Source organism: Muscardinus avellanarius (assembly GCF_963383645.1).
Source record: "Muscardinus avellanarius genome assembly, chromosome: 4".
NCBI classification, from domain to species: Eukaryota; Metazoa; Chordata; class Mammalia; order Rodentia; family Gliridae; genus Muscardinus; species Muscardinus avellanarius.
Genome location: NC_137789.1, coordinates 83,195,378 through 83,218,487, shown reverse-complemented (window position 1 = coordinate 83,218,487; position 23,110 = coordinate 83,195,378). Strand labels below are relative to the sequence as shown.

At 43.0% G+C, this 23,110-nt stretch overlaps 1 protein-coding gene across 1 annotated transcript; it reads left to right on the top strand.

The window, feature by feature from the left end:
• Positions 1–3,087: 3,087 nt before the first annotated feature.
• On the top strand, positions 3,088–14,758 carry MRPL15 (mitochondrial ribosomal protein L15; the record flags this gene model as incomplete). The annotated part of the gene is made up of 5 exons (XM_080695022.1): positions 3,088–3,189; positions 5,244–5,398; positions 6,706–6,871; positions 11,954–12,077; positions 14,417–14,758. 5 exons carry the CDS (start codon positions 3,088–3,090, stop codon positions 14,752–14,754), a joined length of 885 nt encoding a protein of 294 aa, XP_080551148.1. The 3' UTR covers positions 14,755–14,758.
• Positions 14,759–23,110: the final 8,352 nt, after the last annotated feature.

Below are 23,110 nucleotides of genomic sequence, written 5' to 3'. Positions count from 1 at the left end.
ACATTTAATGTTGGAAACTCTTTCCGTCTTTCTTTCTCTTTCTTTCTTTCTTTCTTTCTTTCTTTCTTTCTTTCTTTCTTTCTTTCTTTCTTTCTTTTTGTGTGTGTTACTGGGGGTGGAACCCAGGGGCTTTTCTACCTCCAGTCTATACTCCCAGACCTATTTTATATTTTATTTGGAAACAGGGCCTCACTAAGTTGCTGAGAGCCTAAATAGCTGAGGCTGGCTTTGAACCTGTGCGATCCTCCTGTCTCAGCCTCCCAAGTGCTGGGAATACAAGAGTGCGCCACCACACCTGCCTTCCTACTGCATTTCTAACAACGTGGGAGCAAATCCAGCTTGATTCCATTTGTGTATATTTCTATTTTTTTTTTTTTTGGTACTGGGGATGGAACCCAGGAGCATCTACCTCCAAGTTACACCCCCAGCTGCAGATAAGTGGCTGCAGAACTACAACCAAAACCTTTGCCCACCTTTCTGAGAAACTCGGTCCTGAACGGACTCAGTGCCAGATTTATTGTTCCCGATTGAGCAAGTTCGTCGCACCCAGCCCTATTTTTTATTCTTTATTTTGAAATAGGGTCTCACAGAGTTACAAAGGGCCTCACTAAGTAGCTGAGGCTCTGCAAACCGCGATTCTTGGGTCTCAGCCTCCCAAATGCTGGGATTAAAAGCGTGTACTACCATGCCCAGCCTTGTATATATTTCTAATAAATTGTGTCTTGCTCATTGCTTAATAGAAGGATGAAATCTGCTTAAATAGAATGAAAAATTTACCCTAAGCCAGGCATGGTGGCGCACACTTGTAATCCCAGCATTTGGGGGAGGAGGATCATAGTTTGAGGACAACCTCAGCTACTTAGTGAGGTCTTTTGCAACTCTGTGAGACCCTGTCTCAAAATAAAGAATAAAAAAATATGGCTGGGGGTATAGTTTGGAGGTAGAATGGCCTTTGGTTCCAACCCCAGTACCACAAAAAATAAAAGAACAACAAAAACCCCAACTTACTCTATGTAGTTCACACTGGATTTAAAATAACTTCAGCCAGCCGAGTGTGGTGGTGCATACTTATAATCTCAGGACTTGGGAGGCTGAGACAGGAAGAACGTGGTTCCCAGACAGTCTCAGCTACTTAGAGAGGCCCTTCATAACTCAGACCGTTTCAAAAAATCAAAAAAATAAATAAAAAGGCTAAAAAATAAGGCCAGAGGTGTAGTTTGGATGTATAATACGCCTGGGTTTTATCCCCAGTACCACACACACAAAATAAATAAAAAAGAAATAACTTCAGCCAGGTGTGGTGGCACATGCCTGTAATCCCAGTATTAAGGAGGCTGAGACAGTAGGATCTCAGGTTTGAGGACAGCCTCAGCAACTAGTGAGATTCTCATCAACTTAGCAAGACTGTTTCCAAATAAAAATAAAATAGGGCTGGTTGTAGCTTGGAGGTAGAATGCTTCTCAGTTCCATCCCCAGTGCCACATAAAAATTTTAAAAAAAGTAACTTCAGTAAATTTTGGTTAAACATAGACACAGAGGTCTTCCAATACATGTATCACCTTCACTGTTTATGATTGCTGGTAAGAACAAGAAAAACTCCCTTGCAATGGACAGTGAAATTGCAAAAGAATATTTTCAAAAATAGAAAAAGAGAACACAGCCATTCCTTTATTAAACTCTCTTAGATAAGTGTACTTAAACTCATTTATTCGTGGCCATGGTGGCACATGCTTGTAATCCCATAAGTCGGGAGGCTGAGAGAGGAGGATCACCATTAACAGCCAGCCTCAGCTACTTAGTGAGGCCTTTTGCAACATAGTGACACCCTGTTTCAAAATAAAGAATAAAAAATAGGGCTGGAGATATAGCTCAGTGGCAGAATGCCCCTGGGTTCCATTTCCCAGTACTGCAAAACAAAAACAAAAAACAGCAAACCTCACTTATTCTTGGAGTTAAAATAGTGCAGTATGTGCCAGGAGTGGTAGCACATGCCTGTAATCCCAGCGCTTGGAAAACTGACACAAAAGGACCACAGATTTGAGGCTAGCCTCAGCAACTTTGCAAGTTCTCTCAGCAATTTAACTAGACCCTGTTTCAAATTAAATTAGGGCTGGGATGTAACTCAGAGGTAGAATGCCCCTGGGTACAATCCCCAGCACCTCTCTCACTTGCTTCCTGATGCAGATATTCAATTTTATATTGTAAAAATACTCATTCCTTCTCAGTACTGGGGATTGAAGTCAGGACCACACTACCTTTAAGCTATCTATACTCCCATCGTCTTCACCTTTGTGTGTGTGTGTGTGTGGGGGGGGTACTGGGGATTGAACCCAGGGGCATTCCACCTCTGAGCGGCATCCCCAGCCCGATTTTATATTTTACTCTGAAATAGGGTCTATGTTTATGAGAGTCTCACTATTGCTGAGACTGTCCCCGAACCTGCGATCTTCCTGTCTGAGCCTCCCAAGCATGGAATTACAGGCCTGCGCCACCTCACTTGTCTACAATTACTTCTTTTATAATGAAAGGCAGTGTAAGTTTGGATCCTGGCTCTGGTGCTGCTTGTGAGTTCTGGATGTAGGGGCTCGACCTAGCACCGCCTATCCTCTCTAAAACATCTGCCTCTTGAGTGATCAGCGTTTGGCACACACCAGGCACTCGGAATGGCCTTTATCCTTAACAATAAGTAAAGTGAGCACTCGGTGACTCACTGAAAATACTATAGGAACACACAAATGAGAATCCGTAGTTTGAATCTTGTTGAATCTTATTAGAACCTGACATTTTCTTCTTCCCAGAGCATAAACTACCCAAGCTCAAAGGCGAGGCATCGACCGCTCGCAGGCTTCACTCCGGGTCCCACAGTCTGGCGCGGGCTCGGCTTGGGCAGAGGCTGTCCTCACGCAGCCCGCGAGGCCAGAGTGACCACAGGTTTCCGACCGCGCGCCGTCAGTGCTCGGGCGCCGCGGCCGTAAAGCGCCGCTCGGTGCGACGCAGCGCGACAGGGCCGGGCGTAACGCAGCGCGGTCACGTGGCGGGTCACGTGCGCGCCCCGCGTCCCGCGACCTTGCGGCGCCGGGCTCGGCCATGGCGGCCCCCGGGCGCGCAGGTGGCGCCCTGGACCTGCTGCGGGGCTTACCGCGCGTGAGCCTGGCCAACTTGAAGCCCAGTCCCGGCTCCAGGAAACGGGTAAACGCAAGTGGTGGTGCGGGGACCCTGGGGCGGCCAGGGCGCGGCCTTCACCCCGGGTGCCCGGGGCCGCCCTGCTCGCGTGACCTTCCCTGCGCCCCGAGACCTTGCCTCGCCGCACTCCCAGTTCTCAACTAGGGATTGAACCCAGGGTCACTCTGCCTCCGAGATACACTCCCAGCCCTATCTTATTTTTATTTTTGGAATAGGGTCCTACCAGGCCGATGAGAGTCTGTTTGCTGAGGCTGCTCTCGAACCTGTGGTCCTCTTGTCTCAGCCCCCCCCCAATGGGATTACAAAAGTGGACTACCATGCCCTGCTCTCAGTAGGTTTTATATCATCATCGTCATCATCACCATTTGCAGTATCGGGGATGGAACCCACGGGCATTCTATCTCCGAGCTACACCCCCCAGTCCTATTTTTTATTTATTATTATTATTTTTGCAGGTCTGGGAGTAGAAACCAGAGGCTTGACCTCCGAGCTACACCCCCTGCCCTGTTTTTCTTTTATTCTTTATTTCGAAACAGGGTCTCACCAAGTTGGGGAGGGCCTCACTAAGTAGCTGAGGCTGTCCGCGAATTGCGATCCTCAGGTCTCAGCCTCCCGAAGGCAAGCGTGCGCCACCACGCCAGGCTGTCTTTTTATTTTTCGAAACAGGGTCTCACTGAGTTGCGAAGCGCCTTGCCAAGTACCTGAGGCTGTCCTAGAACTGCGATCCCCCCGGTCCTCCGGTCTCTGCCTCCCGAATGCTGGGGTTACCACCATGCGTCACCACGCCCAGCTATAGGTTTTGATTTAAAAGCATAACTATGCTTACCAAGTAGGATCCGGGCAGACTTGAAGGATTCAGGAAATGGTTGTCTTTCAAAATTGAATTTACAGCCAGGCGTGGTGGTTCACGCCTGTAATCCTAGTATTTGGGAGACTGAGACAGGATTGCAGTTTCCAGGACAGTCTTAGCAAGTAGTGTGACTCAACTTAGGGAGAACCTGTTTCAAAAGAAAAATAAAATAGGGCTGGGGCTGTAACTTGCTGGTAGAATGCCCCTGGATTCAATCTCCAGTGCTTAAAGAAAAAAAAAAGGATTTAAAATGAAATGCTTTCCTAGAAGGTAGATCTTTAAAAGCATTGGAAAGATCTGAATTGACTTCTGCAACTCACTTCATACATCTACAAAAGCTGTTCCTTGTTTACTGTCAATGCAACAGTAAGTAAATGAAAGAGATTTTCTTTATTAGTTAGCCTTCATATACAATAATGTATATTGGTGACAAATATGTATTTGCAGTTAATTCCAAACTAAAAGCTTTCCCTTGGCAATGAGGATTTAACCCAGTGGTATTCCACTTCTGAGCTATACCTCCAGCTTTTCAAAACAGGGTCTTGCCTGAGTTATTGAAGGTCTCACCAAGTAGCTGAGGCTGGCCTAGAACCTGGGATCTTCCTGCTTTAGCTTTCCCTATTACTGAGATTACAGGCGTACCACCATGCCCATCAAAACATTTTTCTTGAGTATCATTTAAGTTTTTTTTTTTTTTGTGGATTTTATTTTTTTTGCAGAACTGGGGATTGAGCCCAGTGGCATTCTACCTCCGAGCCACCCCCCCACAGCCCTATTTTTTATTCTTTAGTTTGAAATAAGGTCTCAGTAAGTTGCAGAGTGCCTCACTAAGTAGCTGAGGCTGGCCTTGAAGTCGTGATTCTCATTTCAGTCTCCCAAGTACTGGGATTACAGGCATGTGCCACCATGTCTAGCATATGTTGTGGATGTTTAATTCTAGGTGCTTTTTCAGTCTTATCCTATTATAGAACTCTGTTCCCATTCCAAGCTTGGAACTTTTCCTTTGAAGCACAGCTTTGTTTTGGTTGCAAGAACTAGCCACATCTTGTGAGGCAAAGCTGTTGAAGGACCTAGAATAGTTTTTAGCACACAGCAGTGCTCCATGGTTCTGGTTGGTTGTATGAATGTACGACATAACCAAAAGTATACAGCAAAGAAGTGAAATAGTTTTTAGAAATGTAGAACCTAAAACTTTCTTCTTTCCCCATAGGAGAGAAGACCAAGAGATCGGAGAAGAGGTAGAAAATGCGGCAGAGGCCATAAAGGAGAAAGGCAGAGAGGAACCCGGCCCCGACTGGGCTTTGAGGGAGGCCAGACTCCATTTTACATCCGAATTCCCAAATATGGATTTAATGAAGGACACAGGTGAGGTTGCTTGGCTTTTTAAGGTACAAGTCCCTACTTTTCACTGAGAGTCACTTACAAAATAATTTGGTAGAAATTTTTACTTTCCTTTGAAGCAAACTTTTATTTATTTATTTATTTATTTATTTATTTTTGTGGTACTGGGGATGGAACACAGGGGCCTTCTACCTCCAGGCTACACTCCCAGACCTAGTTTATATTTTTATTTGGAAACAGGGTCTCTTAAGCCAGCTGATGCTGGCTTCGAACCTGCACAATCCTCCTGTCTCAGCCTCTCAAGCGCTGGGACTACAAGTGTGCACCACCACGCCCAGCTGAAGCAAACTTTTAAAATTGCTATTCCCTTGAATCATTTTTGGTAATGAAACACCCTGACTTAGCAGGGAGAGAAAAAGGCTAGACATTGTGACAATGTGCTCAGACCTGAAAAATAGAAATGATAATGCTACTGTCTCTCTCTCTCTCTCTCTCTCTTGTATATATGTATATGTACACATACATAGATTGGAAGATCCTAAGACACTCTTCTTACCTTATAGGAGAGACTATGAAGAGGTCGTAGAAGAGACAGAAAATGTGGCATGCATATATACATATATATGAGATGATACTGATAATCATGTATAATTATATAAATATATTAATACACATGAGCGCAGGTATTATCAATATTATATATCTGATATGAATGTATGTATTATATATATATGACTCATTTTTGTTACCCATTTTTGTTTCTGTCATTGAACAGTAAATGATAACTACTGTTTTTACTTTATGCTCCATTACTGCAAAATTCAGATAGTGGATTAAGTTTTTTATAAGTTTACTTATTTGTTTAAATTAGTGAAGTGCATAGCCAGATGTGGTGGTGCATGCTTGTAATCCCAGCATTTGGGAGGCTGAGACCAGAGGATCGCAGTTCAAGGACAGCCTCAGCTACTTAGTGAGGCCCTTTGCAACTCAGTGAGACCCTTTTTCAAAATAAAGAATAAAAAATAGGGCTGGGGGTGCAGCTCGGAGGTAGAATGCCCCTGGGTTCCATCCCTATTACCGCAAAAAAAAAAAAAAAAAAAATTAGTGAAGTGATATTTAGAGAGGCAAATTTTATTGAATAGAACAAAAGAATTTTATCTTATTACTCTAAATTCAGCAATATTACATGTTTGTGTTTTACTTTGGAGGGTTTTGTTTTCTTAAGCCATCAAAACTGAAGCAGGAAAACACAGGCCAAGTTTTAAGTTGAATTGGAGAAATTACAGGAAGATTAACGTGTGCTTTTCAACTGTTGCATTCTCGTTTTGTAGCTTCAGACACCAGTATCAACCTTTGAGCCTCAGGAGGCTGCAGTATCTTATTGACTTGGGTCGAGTGGATCCTACTCAACCTATTGACCTAACCCAGCTTGTGAATGGGAGAGGTGTGAACATCCAGCCACTGAAAAGGGATTATGGCGTCCAGCTTGTCGAGGAGGTAATATATAGAAGGGTTTTTTTCGATTTTCGCTTATAGTAATCCTTCGTTATCCATGGGATACCTTCCAAGTAGATGTCTAAAACCCTGGCTATCACCAAATGCTATGTTTTTTCCTTTAGAGTTACACTTATGATAGATGAATTCATAAATTAGGGAGAATGAAAGATGAACATAAAAATTGTAGAGTTTTAGCAATCTAAGCATACAGTTTTTTTCTTTCCCTGTTGAGTGGAGAATTTCCACCTTTTCACCTAAAGAAAGCGTTTTATGGCTGCTCTTCAGCATGTCTCTAGCTTTAGGGTCATTGTTGAGTAAAGTAAGGGTTACTGGATACTTCAGAGGCTGTGGTGGAGTAGCACATCCTGCAGAGACAAGGTGGTTCGAGGGATGGATTAGTCATGTCCTGAGTAGGAGAGGGTGGGGCAACGAGAGGCTTCATCATGCTGCTCATTGTGCAACTTGAAACTTACGGATTGCTTTTTTCTGGTACTTTCCATGTGCTTTTTTTGGACTTGGAATGCCCATTTGTGTACCCTACATCTTCCTTGCTTCCTTTGGTTCTCTCGAATGTGAACAGTGTGAAGGCCTTTTTTGACAGCTGTTTGTAAAAGAGAGCTTGCCTTGCCCTGTGGTCATGCTCTGCCGGACTCTGCCCAAAGCATTTTCCTTTCAATATACGTGACCTTCTCATATGCATTGCTTAGGCATTTATGTTTCACTGTGTTCCTGATTAAGAGTGTAAGTAAACTCTCTTAGCCAAGCATGGTGGTGCATACCTGTAATCCCAGTGCTTGCAAGGCTGAAACAGTAAAGAAGTATTCTGTTAATAGGAATTAGCCAGGAGTTCATAAGCAAATAATTGTGTGTGTGTGTGTGTGTATTAATCAGTTACTTTCTTTTATATAGCTGTTTGGTAACTTAGTGTCCACTAGGGGGAAGCATAAATTTATGCTTTCAGATTCATAAAACCTTTCAGATTCCTTTAAAAAAGCAAATGTATGGTTAAAAGCTTTTTCCAGATGAGAGACCATTTGAAAAGATTAAGCCTCAGTATTCTACTTTGGATATATATGGAAATAGAAACATGTACCTTTTGGGAGAAGAGGTGTAATGGGGATTAAACTCAGGGACATCCTACATTTGAGCTACATCCTCAGCACCTCCCTTTTTTGCAGTATTAGGGATGGGACCAAGGGGCATTCTACCTCTGGACTATACTCCCAGACCTATTTTATATTTTATTTGGAAACAGGGTCTCACTAAGTTGCTGAGAGCCTCACTAAATACCTGGGGCTGGCTTCGAACCTGTGCAATCCTCCTGCCTCAGCCTCCCAAGCACGGGGATTACAAGCATGAGCCAACACGCCCGGCTTATTCTTTCTTTATTTTTAATTTATTTGGTGGTATTGAAGATGGAACCCTTCTACCTCCGGGCTATACTCCCAGACCTATTTTATATTATTATTTGAAAGCAGGGTCTCTTAAGCCAGTGAGGCTGGCTTCGAACCCAAGTGATCCTCCTGTCTCCGCCTCTTAAGCGTGGGGATTACAAGCATGTGCCACCACGTCCGGCTTATTCTTTATTTTTTGAAACAGGATCTCGCTGAGTTGCAAAGAGCCTCACTAAGTAGCTGAGGCTGTCTGCAAACCAAGATCCTCCTGTCTCAGCCTCCCGAATGCTAGGATTACAAGTGTGAGCCACCACACCCGGCTTATTCTTTATTTTTTGAAACAGGATCTCACTGAGTTGCAAAGAGCCTCACTAAGTAGCTGAGGCTGTCTGCAAACCAAGATCCTCCTGTCTCAGCCTCCTGAATGCTGGGATTATAAGCATGATTGAACCCAGGGCCATTCTACCTCCATGCTACACCTCTAGCCCTATTCTTTTTTTTATTCTTTATTTTGAAACAGGGTCTCACTAAGTTGTGGAAGATCTTACTAAGTATCTGAGGCTGGCCGCAAGCCTGCAATCCTCCTGTCTCAGCCTGCCAAGTACTGGCTTTACAAGTGTGTGCCCACACCTGGCTTAAAGCTTTTTATTTTGATATAGAGTCTCGCTAAGTTGCTGAAGGTCTTGCTAAGTTGCAGAGGATCTGCACCCTCCTCTCTCAGTCTCCTAAGTACTAGGATAATAGGTGTATACCACCATGTCCAGTGTATCCATGATCTCATTAGCTCTTCATCTGCATATCCAGTACCCCCAGTTGTATCTCTGTTATTCTGCAAACTTTACCCCAGGGCAGTGGTTGAAAGTGCAGTCCCTAATTCTTTACCTTTTCTGGATTGCAGATAAATAAGTAAATAGTCAATAATAAAAGAAATGTGATATAGAGTCGGGCGTGGTGGCACATTGCTCATAATCCCAGGACTTGGAAGGTTGAGACAGGAGGATCCGGCTTGTAGCCAGCCTCAGCTATTTATTGAGGCCCTCTGAGACTTAGTGAGAGACCCTATTTCAAAATAAAGAATAAAAAATAGAGCTGAGCGTTTAGCTTGGAGGTAGAATGCCACTGAATTCCATCCCCAGCACCACAGACACACAAACAAAAAAGGAACGTGATATAAAGAACCTCCTAAGAAATTCTAATTATATAAATTCTGAAAATATTGGAACTGAGACCAATGCCCAAGAATAGGGAGATTGTTAAGCAATCTATGGAGTCGTAATTAAAAGTCACAAATAGGTCAGGTGTGGTGATAGGCATCTGTAATCCCAGTGCTTGGGAGGCTGTGATAGTAGGATTGTAGATATGAGGCCAGCCTCAGCAACTTAGACCCTCTTTCAAAATAAGAAGTATAATAGGGCTAGGGGTATACCTTGGAAGTAGAGCTCTCCTGGGTTCAGTCCCTAGCACAACCGAAAAAAGAAAGCTTTGTACTACATTTTCTGTCGTTGAACATTATAAGGAAAGTAGACCTTTTTCATTCTTTATTCTCTTTTCTTTTTGAGCTTAGAGACTATAATAAAAGTCAGTAGTGAACACCAAATGAATTTGTTTTCTGCCTCTTCCTAGAGAGGGCCAAGCCTTCCGAAGCTCAGATATTATCAGATATTTTGTTCTTCCAACTGTTTCAGCTTCCCTGTCCCCTCTTTAATCTCCTCTTGGCCACTTACTTACTTAGAGAAGAGTATAGCTTTTATCTGTATCACACAGCATAATGTAGTTAAGAACAAAGATGCTGCCGGGGGTGGAGCTGAGTGATAGAATGCTTGTTTAGCCTGCACAAGGCCCTCGGATCCATCTCCAGCTCTCCTAAAACAACACAAATCCATCATTTGTTAAGACTAGACTCACTGGATTAGAGTCCTGGCTGTGTGATCTTGGGCAAGCCACTCAGCCTATCTGTACTTCAGTGTCCCCATCTTTAAAGTTATTTGTTTACTTTTTATTTAGTGGTACTGTGGATTAAATCCAGAGGCATTCTATCTCCAAGCTACATCCCTAGCCCAATTTTATTTTTTAATTTGAAACAGATCCTCGCTAGGTTGCTGAGAGTTTACTAAGTTTCTAAGGCTGTCCTTGAATCTGAGATCCTCCTGTCTCAGCCTCCCAAGTATTGGGATTGCACACCAGGCCCTCTCTTTAAAGTTAGTTTAGCAATAACCTTGTCATAGAATTGTTATGAGGATTAAACAGTGTACTTTTGTTGTTGTTGTACTGGGGGTGGAAACCAGGGGCTTGGGGTGGAACCCAGGGACTTTTCTACCTCCGGGCTATACTTCCAGACCTATTTTATACTTTATTTGGAAACAGGGTCTCACTAAGTTGCCGAGAGCCTCACTAAGTAGCTGCAGCTGGCTTCAAACCTGTGTGATCCTCCTGTCTCAGCCTCTGTCTCAGCCTCCCAAGTGCTGGGATTACAAGTGTGCGCCACCACGCCTGGCTATTCTCTTTTTAATGAAGTATCAGGAATGAATACTTATATCTATATCAAAAAATACAATGGAAATATAAAAATATAACCACTCCTACTTATAGGATAGTTATAATTAGTAAAAAACAGGGGGGCCCTAAAAGAAAATCGGTAGGACTCCAAAGTAGAGGTATTTATTTATTTATTTATTTAGTGGTACTGGAGGTGGAACTCAGGGTTGTTTCTACCTTCAGGCTGTACTCCCAGACCTATTTTATACTTTATTTGGAAACAGGGTCTCGCTAAGTTGATGAGAGCCTCACTTAGTAGCTGAGGCTGCTTCGAACCTGTGTGATCCTCCTGTCTCAGCTTCCCAAGCTCTGGGATTACAAGTGTGTGCCACCATGCCCGGCCAAAGCAGAGGTATGTATTTTTATTTATTTATTTATTTATTTATTTATTTATTTATTTTGGTGATGCTGGGGATGGAACCCAGGGGTCTTCTACCTCTGGGCTACACTCCCAGACCTATTTTTATATTTTATTTGGAAACAGGGTCTCTTAAGGCAGCTGAGGCTGGCTTCGAACCTGCTCGATTCTCCTGTCTCAGCCTCCCAAGTGCAGGGATTACAAGCGTGCGCCACCACACCCGGCTTAAAGCAGAGGTATTTAAAGATAGGAATTACTAACCAGGCAAGGTGGCACATGCTTGAAATCCCAGTACTTGGGAGGCTGACAGGAGGTTTGCAAGTTCGCAGTTAACCTCAGCTACTAAGTGAGGCTTTCTGCAACTTAATGAGATCCTCTTTCAAAATAAAGAATAAAAAATGGAGCTTGGGGGTGTAGCTCAGAGGTAGAATTCTCCTGGGTTCGTTCCCCAGTGTCACACACACAAAGATAGGAATTATTGTTAAATTGTAGGTACTTGTTGGGGGGTATTTTTAAAAGATAGTATGCAGCTGGGCATGGTGGTGCACCCTTGTAATCCCAGTACTTGGGAGGCTGAGACAGGAAGATTACAGGTTTGCAGCCCGCCTCAGCTACTTATTGATACCCTCGGCAACTTAGTGAGACCCTGTTTCAAAATAAAGAATAAAGAAAATAGGGTTGGAGGCAGAATGCCTCTGGGCTCCATCTCCCCCCCCACACACACACACAAAGTAGTTTGCCCTAATTAATTTTACCCACACTTTTTGATAACAAACTTTGTTATGTCTGTGGCAGGGTGCGGACATCTTTTGTGCAAAAGTGAATATTGAAGTGCAGATGGCTTCAGAACTAGCCATCGCTGCAATAGAAAAGAATGGTGGTGTGGTTACCACGGCCTTCTACGACCCAAGAAGTCTGGGTAAGCTTGCTCTGTGGTCATTTTCTTTGTTACCTTTTGACCTCATAGTGGATGCTGCTTTTTAATTACATAGTGAAGAGCAGATGTTGGTAGTTGTTTGATCTACCTCTAGCATGTGGATTATCATGATACCTATGCAATTGACAGATAAACCAGAGGCACAAAGCCTTGTAGCCTCTCCCCAAACCTTAGGCCCACATCTGCGTGTCTGGAGGCCAGGCACAGTGGCTCATGTCTATAATCCCAGTTTTAGGGAGGCTGAGATAGGCTCACGGGTCGAGGACTGCCTCAGCAATTTAGCGAAATTTTCAGCAAACTAGTGAGATCTGTTTCAAAATAAAAAATATAATATGCCTGGGGGTGTAGCTTGGAGGTAGAATGCCCCTGAGTTCAGTCCCCAGTACCCTCCTTCCAGAAAAAAAAAAAAAAAACAAAGATGTGGGAAGTAGCTTGGAGGTAGAATGCACCTGGGTTCAATCCTCAGTACCACCAACACACTCAAAAAGAAAATATTTGAGCATGGTGGCGCAGGTCTGCAAATCTAGTACTTGGGAGGCTGAGACAGGATCTCTGGTTTGAGGCTGGCCTCAACAATTTAGACCCTGTTTCACTAAGTTACTAAGTTCACTAAAAGATAAAATAAAGAAGGCTCATGGTATAGTGTGGAGAGGTATAATACTTTTGGGTTCAATTGCCAGTACAAAAAAAAATAGTGTAGGAGGGATCTCAGTGCGTGAGGAACATCTTTTCTCTTTCACCTCATCCAGTTCTTGTAATTTTCTCTAAGTATATGGAAAATCTTATCTTTTTGGTCCAAAATTTGTAGTCCTCTGTATTTTCAGTCCCTGATAAATCCTGTGAGTTGTGTCTTTTTTTTTCCTCTTTTGCAGTACTGGAGATTGGAACCCAGAGGCATTGTATCTCCAAACTACACATCTAGTCCTATTTTTTTGTCTTTATTCTTGAAACAGGGTCTCCGCCTCCTGAATGCTGGGATTACATGTGTGCACCACCATGCCTGTTTTTTTTTTTTTTTCTTTTGACTGGGGGTTACAGAGGTAGTTATTCTACCTCTGAACTATAATTCTCCCCCCAGTATTATTTTCTATTATTTCTTTTGAATGAGCGTCTCATTAAGTTGCTGAAGGCCTCACTAAGTAGTTGAGCTGACCTTGAACCTGCGATTCTCCTGCCTCAGCCTCCCAGGTACTGGGATTGTAAGCATGTGCCATTGTGCCTGGCTTATTTAAAAATTTTGAATCAAGGTCTTGCAAAGTGGCTGAGGCTGGTCTCAAATCTGTGATCCTTCTTTCTTAGCCTGAGATTACAGGATGTGCCACCACAGCTGGTCAAAGTAAACATTTTTTGACCAAATTGCTCAAGTAGAAGAAAAAATTTTAAAAATCAACATATAAAGGCCAGGCGTGGTGGCGCACACTTGTAATCCCCACACTTGGGAGGCGGAAACAGGAGGATCACGCAGCGTCAAAGCCAGCCACGCCGGCTTAAGAGACTGTTTCCAAATAAAAAAGTGTAAAATAGGTCTGTCTGGAGGCCGGGCGTGGTGGCGCATGCTTGTAATCCCCACACTTGAGAGGCTGAGACAGGAGGATCACACAGGTTCAAAGCCAGCCTCAGCTACTTAGTGAGGCTCTCAGCAACCTAGTGAGACCCTGTTTCCAAACAAAGTATAAAATAGGTCTGGGAGTATAGCCCGGGGGTAGAAAGCCTCTGGGTTCTACCCCCAGTATCACCAAAAATAAAAATAAAAAAAGAAAAGAAAAGAAAATAGGTCTGGGAGTATAGCCAGGAGGTAGAAGGGTTTCCAGGAACCCCGGTACTACAAAACAACAACAAAAAAAAAAAACAAAAAAAGAAATTCTACACATTAGAATTTCACTACTCAGTAGGACATGGCGGTGCTTACTTGTAATTCTAGTACTTGGGTGGCTGAAACAGGAGAATCCCAGGTTCAAGGATAGCTCCACCAAGTCTCATTAACCTAGTGAGATCCTTTTTCCAAATAAGAAATAAAATCAGTCTGGAGATAAAGCTTGGAGGTGGGTGGAATGCCTCTGGGTTCAATTCTCAGTACCACAAAAAAAAAAAAAAAAAAAGAAAAAGAAAGAAGGAAAGAAAGAAGAAATAAATTAATTTACTACTCATTAGAAACCCAGAAGTAATCATTTTCATTTGCTAACTTGAGCCTATTTAATAAAAAAAGTTTTTGAAATTAAGTTCATATTTCAGTAAATTTTAAAATTAGTAATTAAAAGGAAATCTATAGCAGTCATTATGTAAGGAGCCAATATTGATCTTTTCCTTCATTTATTTCTTAGGTATCCTGTGCAAACCTGTCCTGTTCTTTCTGCGTGGACAGCCCATTCCCAAACGAATGCTGCCACCAGAAGCCTTGGTTCCATACTACACCGATGCCAAGAACCGTGGCTACCTGGCGGATCCCGCCCAGTTTCCTGAAGCAAGGCTTGAACTCGCCAAGAAATATGGTTACATCCTCCCCGATATCACTAAAGATGAACTCTTCAAAATGCTCAGTAAGCGGAAAGATCCAAGGCAGATCTTCTTTGGTCTTGCTCCAGGCTGGGTGGTGAACATGGCAGATAAGAAAATTCTCAAACCCACAGATGAGAATCTCCTTAAGTACTATAACTCCTGAGTTCCCTGCCAGGAAGCAGAGTTGTTGAAAGCTGCAGGAAAAGGAACCAGAGTGTGGATTTCTTATTGCTTCCCCAAATGTATAATTATCCTGCAGTTGATGTTATTAGTGTAATCATTTTTTTTCATTTTCATCTAAAAATAAAATGCAGAAAACAAGGACTGCGGAGAGGAACTGACTGTGGATTGCATCTCAACGTTTCAGCCTGTTTGCTGGTCTATTGAAGGACCATTGTAACTCTTTAAAAATATTTCTAGGCAGCTGGGCGTAGTGGCATAGCTTGGAGGTAGAATGCCCCTGGGTTCAATCCCAGTGCAAAAAAAAAAAAGTGTTTTAATTGATACAGTTCTACTTAGTTTTTCAGTCATTTCAGATAATTTTGGGTAACATCCTCAGAAATTAAGTCATAAAAATAATAATGGAATAAACTCAGGGTTTTATTTTTTGAGATAGTCTTGTTGGGACTTGGCCTTGAATTCTTAGTCTGAAACAGTACTGCCTCAGCCTCCCAAGCAACTGGGACTACAGGCATGTGCCACTGTGTCCAGTTAACACCAAATTTAAAGACTTGGGAGACAGTAAGCTTATTTGGCTTTTCAAAGATATATTGTAGCTGGGCACTGAGGTGCATGCTTGTAAATTCGGGAGGCTGAGACCGAAGGATGGAGAATCTGGAAGATGGCGGTTTATGGATAGCCTCAGTTACTTAGACCCTTTGCAACTTAGTGAGACCCTGTTTCAAAAGAAAAAAGAAAAAAAATAGGGCAGGGGGTGTAGTTTGGAGGCTAAATGCCCCTGGGTTCCAAAAAAACAAACAAAGAAAAAACCCAAAGATATATTGTATCAGCCAGATGTGGTGACACATGCCTGTAATCCCTGTACTTGGTAGGCTGAGACAGGCTAGCAGGTTTGAGGACAGCCTCAGCAATGTAGCAAGACTCAGCAACCTAATGAGACCCTGTAAAAAACAAAATAAGAGCTAGGGGTATAGCTCAGAGAGATAGAATGCCCCTGGGTTCAAGATTCAACCCCCCCCCCCCATACCTCCAAAAAAAAATATATGTTTAACCAGATCTCATGAAACTTTTAAATTTTTAAATTTTTTTTTTTTGTGTGTGTGTGGGTCTGAGGATGGAACCCTGGTGCATTTGACCTCTGAGCTACACCCCTTGCCCTATTTTTGTATTATTTTGAACAGGGTTTCACTAAGTTGTAGAGGGTCTCAGCTTCCCGAATGCTGGCATTACAAGCGTGTGCCACAATGCTTGGCTCATGAAAACTTTTTACCTTAAGCAACTAAAAATTCATCTCAAGTAATTCATAATAATTATTTCACAATAGAAATAATTCTTAGAGTGGGGTGTAGTGGCGCATGCTTGTAATCCCAGTAAAATCTTGACTAAATTATTTTTATGTAAGAAAATAAAAATTAAAGCCGTGCATTATATTAGTATTTTGTTAACTTTCCCCCAAATGTATTGCATACCTGTTGTTCAGTTTAGCAGTTTATCATGAGTATATTTCAGCTTTTATGCAGAATGGTGTAGTCAGGCTAGGTATTGAGCTATTCCTTAGACCCTAGAACTTAGAAGACTCACTGAGACTATCTTGTGTGTCAATATATGGAATCTTAGGAATTGCAGAGGATAGGCAGAAATTTTAAAACAGGTTTTTATTTTTCAGAGACTCCATGGGACAGAGTTGATGGGTTAGGATTAGCTTGGGCTCAGTTGAAAGGAACTCCACATTGTGGTTCATGAGCAACATCAAGTTATTTTTTTTCTCATGCATTCTCCGGCTTGATTCACCATCGGCTGAAGGGGGTATGACTGTTAATGATGGGTGAATAAGAGAGGGGATCTAATGGCACACACCATCCCTCAATGATGTGTTCACTTGCCTTTAAACAGCTAACTAATCCTCATTTTTCAGTGATTATTGTCTGGAAACAATTCTTTAAATAGCAAGCTTTCTTTGTAAATTAAAATCTGATTTACGTTTTCTTTTTTTTATTTTTATTTTATTTTTTTTTTAAAGAAAGGCAGACTGCCACGTGCAGCGCCTCATTTGGGTGTGTCTGGAGTCTTGGAAGCTTGACTACCCTACGTTCTCCTACAAATGGACCTTGAGAGCTTGTTTGGAGGTTCTAGCAGGGGAGCGTAGCTACTCATATACCCTTGACCGAAGACTGGTCCTCCTCTATTCGGGGAAGGTCGTCCTCTTCTACCGAGAGCGCAGCTTCGGGAGGGACGCACATAGAGCGGTGAGGGAGGAAGGGGACACCCGCCTAGCCAGCCAGGTGAGCCGAATCAACCCTGGTGATCAGTGGGGTGACAGATGTCGCAGCCAGATCGCCCTCACATCCCTGATTTACATTTTCAAGAGTAGCAAAAATGAGTATATAATGGACAACCATGAAGCAAGGTATCGCACGCATACTGATTTGGTACTTCATCTCAGGTAAATTGACTTACCATTAGACAAAGAGGGAAAGTGCACAATTGTGTGTGTGTGGGGGGGGTGCTGGGGACTGAGCCCAGCCCAATTTTTTATTCTTTATTTTGATATAGGGTCTCAGTAAGTTGTGGAGGGCCTCATTAAGTAGCTGAGGCTGGCAATGAACCCGTATCCTCCATCTCAACCTCCCAAGTACTGACAATTCTTTAAATTTACATTTATCATTCTGAATGCCACATTTAATAGATTTATTTATTTATTTATTGTGGTACTAGTGATTGTATTCAAGGGCATTTTACCTCCTAGATACACCACTAGCCCTATATTTTCTTTTTTTTGAAACAGGGTCTCACTAAATTGCAGAGAGCCTTACTAAGTAGTTTAGGCTGGCCTCCGATCTGCGATCCTCCTGTCTTAACCTCCCAACTACTGGGATTACAAGAATGCACCACCATGCCTGGTTGCATTCATTCGTTTGTGTTTGTTTGTTTTACGGTTCTGGGAATGGAACCCAGGAACATTCTACCTCCGAGCTACACCCCCAGCCCTATTTTTTAGTCTTTTAAAAAATTTTTGAAAAAGGGTCTCACTGAGTTGCAAAGGGCCTTGATAAGTAGCTGAGGCTGTCTCGAACCGTGATCCTCCAGTATCCACCTCCTGAATGCTGGGATTACAAGTGTGCGCCACCATACCCGGCTGCATTCAGTAGTTTATATACCAGTCCATAAGTTGGTTAATTCATCAGCAAGATATTTTCAGAGGAGAGTGTGACTAAGCATTAGAAATCATCTGAAAAGAGGTTTGTACTTCTGTGTCTGCTTTTTCTAAACATCTTGACAATAAAGACCTCTCACATTTCCACTGTTAGGTATTTTTTATTTGGGGTACTGAGGATTGAACCCAGGGGCATTCTACCTCTGAGCTGTACCCCTAATCCTATCTTTTACTTTATTTTGAAACAGGGTCTCACTATGTTGATGAGAGTCTCATTACTTGCTGAGGCTCTTCTTGAACCTGTGATCTGCCTGTCTCTGCCTCCTAAATACTAGGATTAAAGGCTTATCCCACCACACCTGGTTCACTGTTAGGTATTTTAAAAGATATTTTTGAATATAATGTAAAGGAGGAAAAGATTATAGGATGAAATGCCAAGGGACAATGAAAACATGTTTCAATTAACTGTTACAGAGTCTCTAAAAATCAAGTCACTGTTGGGGAAAGTCTCCCAAAACTTCCTGTTACAATAAAAGTCGTTAAGGCTTCTTTTGAAAATTATATAATATTAGGCCAGGTGTGATGGTGCTTGTTTGCAATCCCAGTACTTGGGAAGCTGAGACAGGAGGGTCCAGGTTCAAAGGCCAGCCTTAGCTACTTAGGCCCTGTTTCAAAATAAAGTATAAAAAAATAGGGCTGGGGGGGTGTAACTTGAAGGTATAATGCTCCTGGGTTCAACCTCCAGTACCACAAAAGAAAAGAAAGAAAGAAAGAAAAAGAAAATTATTAATATTAAAGCTTTAAAAATAAAAAAAGTTTATATTCTCTACTGTTGCCTGTCCCTGACCTGCTTCCCAGAAGGAACTAAACCAGCTAGTTGTTTTTTTTTTTTTTTGTCTGTTTTTTAGTCAAAAGTAGCTTGTTCTAAGCTTGCTTATTACTTTTAATTTTTTTTCCCCCCAGAACTGGAGATTGAACCCAAGGGCATTCTACCATCGAGCTACACCCTCAGCCCAATGTTTTATTCCGTATTTTGAAACAGGGTCTCACTAAGTTGCTAAGAGCCTCACTAAGTAGCTGAGGCTGGCCTCGAACCTGAGATCCTCCTGTCTCAGCCTACCAAGTACTGAGATTACAAGTGTGTGCCACCATGTTGAATTTTATTAATTAATTATTTTTGATGCTGGCAATTGAACCCAGGGCCTCATGAATACTAAGCATGAGCTTCCACTGAGCTACACCCCCAATCCTGTATCAAATATATATACACAAACCCAGAGACATTCCACCTCTGATCTATACCTCTAGCCTTTTTTATTTTGAGCCACGGTTTCACTAAATTGCTGAGACTGTCCTGGAACCTGTAATCCTTCTGTCTCAGCCTGTCACATACAGTGATTACAGGCATATGCCATCAAGCTCTGTTAAAGTGTGTGTGTGTGTGTGTGTGTGTGTGTGTGTGTGTGTGTGTGTGTGTGTGTTTTACTGGTGATTGAACACAGGGACATTCTACCTTTGAGCTACACCCCTGGCCCTATTACATATTTTGCGGGTCTGGGGATAGAACCCAGAGGCATTTGACCTCCTAGCTACACCTCCTGCCCTATATTTTATTCTTTTATTTCGAAACAGGGTCTAAGTTGCAGAGGGCCTCACTAAGTAGCTAAGGCTGTCCACAAACCGCGATCTTCCTGTCTCAGCCTCTCAAATGCTGGGATTACAAGCATGTGCCACCACGCCCGGCTATTTTTTTTTATTTTGAAATAGGGTCTGTCTTTTCTTGAGTCTTGTCACATTGATGTGGCTATCATAGAACCTGCAAACCTCCTGCCTCAGCCTCCCAAGTACTGGAATTTCAAGCATATCCCACCACACTCACCTAAAGTGTCTTTAAAATATATTTGAAGCTGGGCGTGAGGGCGCATACTTGTAATCCCAGTAGTTGGGAGGCTGAGACAGGAGATTCACAGGTTCAAGGCCAACCTCAGCTACTTAGGCCCTCTGCAATTTAGTGAGATCCTGTTTCAAAATAAAGAATAAAAAATAGGACTAGGGGTGTAGTTCAGAAGCAGAATGATTCTAGGTAATCCCTAGTACTGAAAAAAAAACTTGAGCCCAGCATAGTGGCATATACCTGTAATCCCAGTACTTGGGAGGCTGAGGCAAGAAGACCATAGGTTTGAGGATAGGGCCATCAATATAGCAAGACTAAAGCAACCTAGTGAGACCCTGTTTCAAAATAAAATACAAAAAAAAAAAAAAAAAAAGGGTTGGGGGTATAATGCCCCTGAGTTCAATCCCCAATAAATAGCACACATCCATAAGTGCGTGCATGCGCGCACACACACACTTTTTGTCATTTATGCAAAAATTTATTTGACATAAATTATGTAGAAAAAACTGATACTATTACATATGATACAGTTGCAAGCATCTAAGGAAAAGTGTTTGTTTTTTTTTTTTCCAGTTGTACCATGTGTTAGTGTACTCCTGGGTGGTGTGATGCTTAATACATAGGAGTGAGGGTGGGGGTTCAGACAAGCTAGAAGCAAGGTGATTTTTAGAGTCAGGATTGTAAACTTGAGTTGGCCTCCATGATGTTGGGTAAAGTGGAATAAAAGTTTCCTCTCTGAGATGTTAACCGAGAAAGCAAAAATTCAACAAAGCCAGAACATGCGGCCCCTGCCTACAAAATACTCCATAATGCTCCACTTTAGTCAGGAGTGTCTTGGTCTTTGACTAACTTGGTCCCAAAGAAGGACCAAGTTACTTCTTGGAGAAGTAAATCTTCAATTTGCTATTTCCTGAAGTATGGAGATTAAATCAGGCAAATTACTTTTCCTATCTCTCCTTGGCCGCCACAGAGACTCTTCTAACCAGCATGTTAATACAAACAAACAGACGTGGAATTTATTGGTGGCCAGCAGTCTCTTTGATATGGCTGGCCCCAACAGGACTGAACTGTATCATATCCCTGCCAGGTGTGACCTTTCAGCAGATAAGCCTGGGCCATTATTAAACTATGATACTTGTTCATCATTGAACAGTTTTGGAATGAAGGAATCTTGTGGAAGAGCAGAGCATCCAGATATTTGGGATCTTGTGGAATATTGGGAATCTTGTGGAAGAGCAGAGCATCCATGGTATTTGGGTTAATACCATGACTACTTCCCAAGCAGTCTCATGCCGGTGCTCAGGGATATTTTGTTCTGCACACTAGAGTGTGGAGAGAAGCTGGAGGGAGTAGGATTATCTACTTGTGATTTATGTCTTCCCACTACAGCCCCACTGGGGGACTCTGGATGGAAATCTCCACTCATTTTCTTGTGATGGCCCCAGGCTCCTGTAATTTGGCCCATAGTGACTTGGTAGGGTCACACTCTCCAGCATTTTAAATCAGCCCGACCTAGATACTGGAGTCTGGGGTTGATTATTCTCCCAGGATCGGGAAGCTTCAGTCTATGCTCTAGATGAAATGTCCTGCCTAGTTTAGGAATACATGCAACTTAAGGATAAAAAATAAAGTTGGAAGAAGCTGGTGCCATTGAGGGAGAAAAGGGGGAGGGAAAGGAATCAGATTTAACTGGTGCACAAAGCTTCTCTGATACAAAATATTGGTGCAGGTATTCGTAATTTGCTTGACAATCCTGGCAAAGTGAAGATGTAATAACAAAAGGAACTTCTTATAGAGGACAAAGACTCAGAGCGCTGGAGCGTCTGTGGAAGAAGATTGCTGTTTCTGTTTATACACGGTTGAGTTCATTTAGTGTCTGATCCAGTGTCTGGTGTAAGCCCACATTCTCTTCTCTGGCCTGGACAAGTTTTTCTTCCAGGTCGTGGGTCGGTCATCTTTTCCAGTTTTGTGACTGATCTCTCTGCAAACTCAGCACGAGTCTCTGTCTCTTTCAGTTTGTCAGACAGAAGTTTAATTTCCTCTTCATATTTATCCTCCTTTTCGGAATAATTTTCTGAGGCAGCCTTGAGCGACTTCAGATTGTCGGTGACATTCTTGAGCTCTTCTTCCAGGTCACTACATTTCAGTTTGGACACCTCTGAGCTCCTCGCCCTCTCCAGCTCGCCCTCCAGGATGACTAGCTTACAAGCCACCTCCTGGTACTTGCGGTCTGCCTCCTCCGCAGTGTGCTTGGCCTGCTTGGTTTGCATCTCCTGGATCTCCATCTTCTCATCTTCATGGCTCGGTTTTCTATCACCTTCATCCCTCTTTCGTTCTCATCTGCGGCCTTTTCTGCCTCCACCAGCTTCTGCAGGCCAGTGCCAGGTGCTCCTGAACCCTGTCCAGCTCCTCCCCCACGAGCTGGATGCGACAATCGAGGGCGGCCACATCTCTTTCAGCTTTCTGTTGGCGCTCGGCTCGCAGTCCAGCTGCAGGCCCTGCCCATGGTCCTCCACCTCCTCCTGCTGCTGCAGCACCTGGATCTTGGGCTTCACCGCCTCCAATGGGTTGAGGCCCCCCCAGACTGCTGCGTGGCCCGCTCCTGCACAGCTGGCCGCCGGCCGGCCACCTGCATACTATATTTATTTATTTATTTATTTATTTATTTATTTATTTATTGTTTGGTGGTACTGGGGTTCCTGGAAGCCCTTCTATGTCCGGGCTACACTCCCAGACCTATTTTTATTTTTATTTTTATTTGGAAACAGGGTCTCTTAAGCCAGCGAGGCTGGCTCCAAACCAGCACAGTCCTCCTGTCTCTGCCTCCCAAGCGCAGGGATTACAAGCGTGTGCCACCATGCCCGGCTCACCTGCATACTCTTTGTGGAGTACTTTCTTCTTTTTTTGTTGATACTAGGGATGGAACCTAGGGGCATTCTACCTTCCAATTATACCTTTAGTCCTATGTTTTATTCTTTATTTTGAAACAGGTTTTCACTAAGTTGCAGAAGGCCTCACTAAGTAGCTCAGGCTGGCCATGAACCTGCATTCCTCCTGTCCCAGCCTCCCAAGTCCTGGGATTACAAGCGTGTGTTACCACGCCTGGCTTCTTAGTACTTTTTTTTTTTTTTTTGGTTCTGGGGCTGAAACCCTAGGGGGTTCTACCTCTGAGCAACACCCCCAGCCCTGTTTTTTATTCTTTATTTTGAAACAAAGTCTCACTGAGTTGCAAAGGGCCTTCACTAAGAAGTAACTGAGGCTGTCCTCCAACTGTGATCTTGTCTCAGCCTC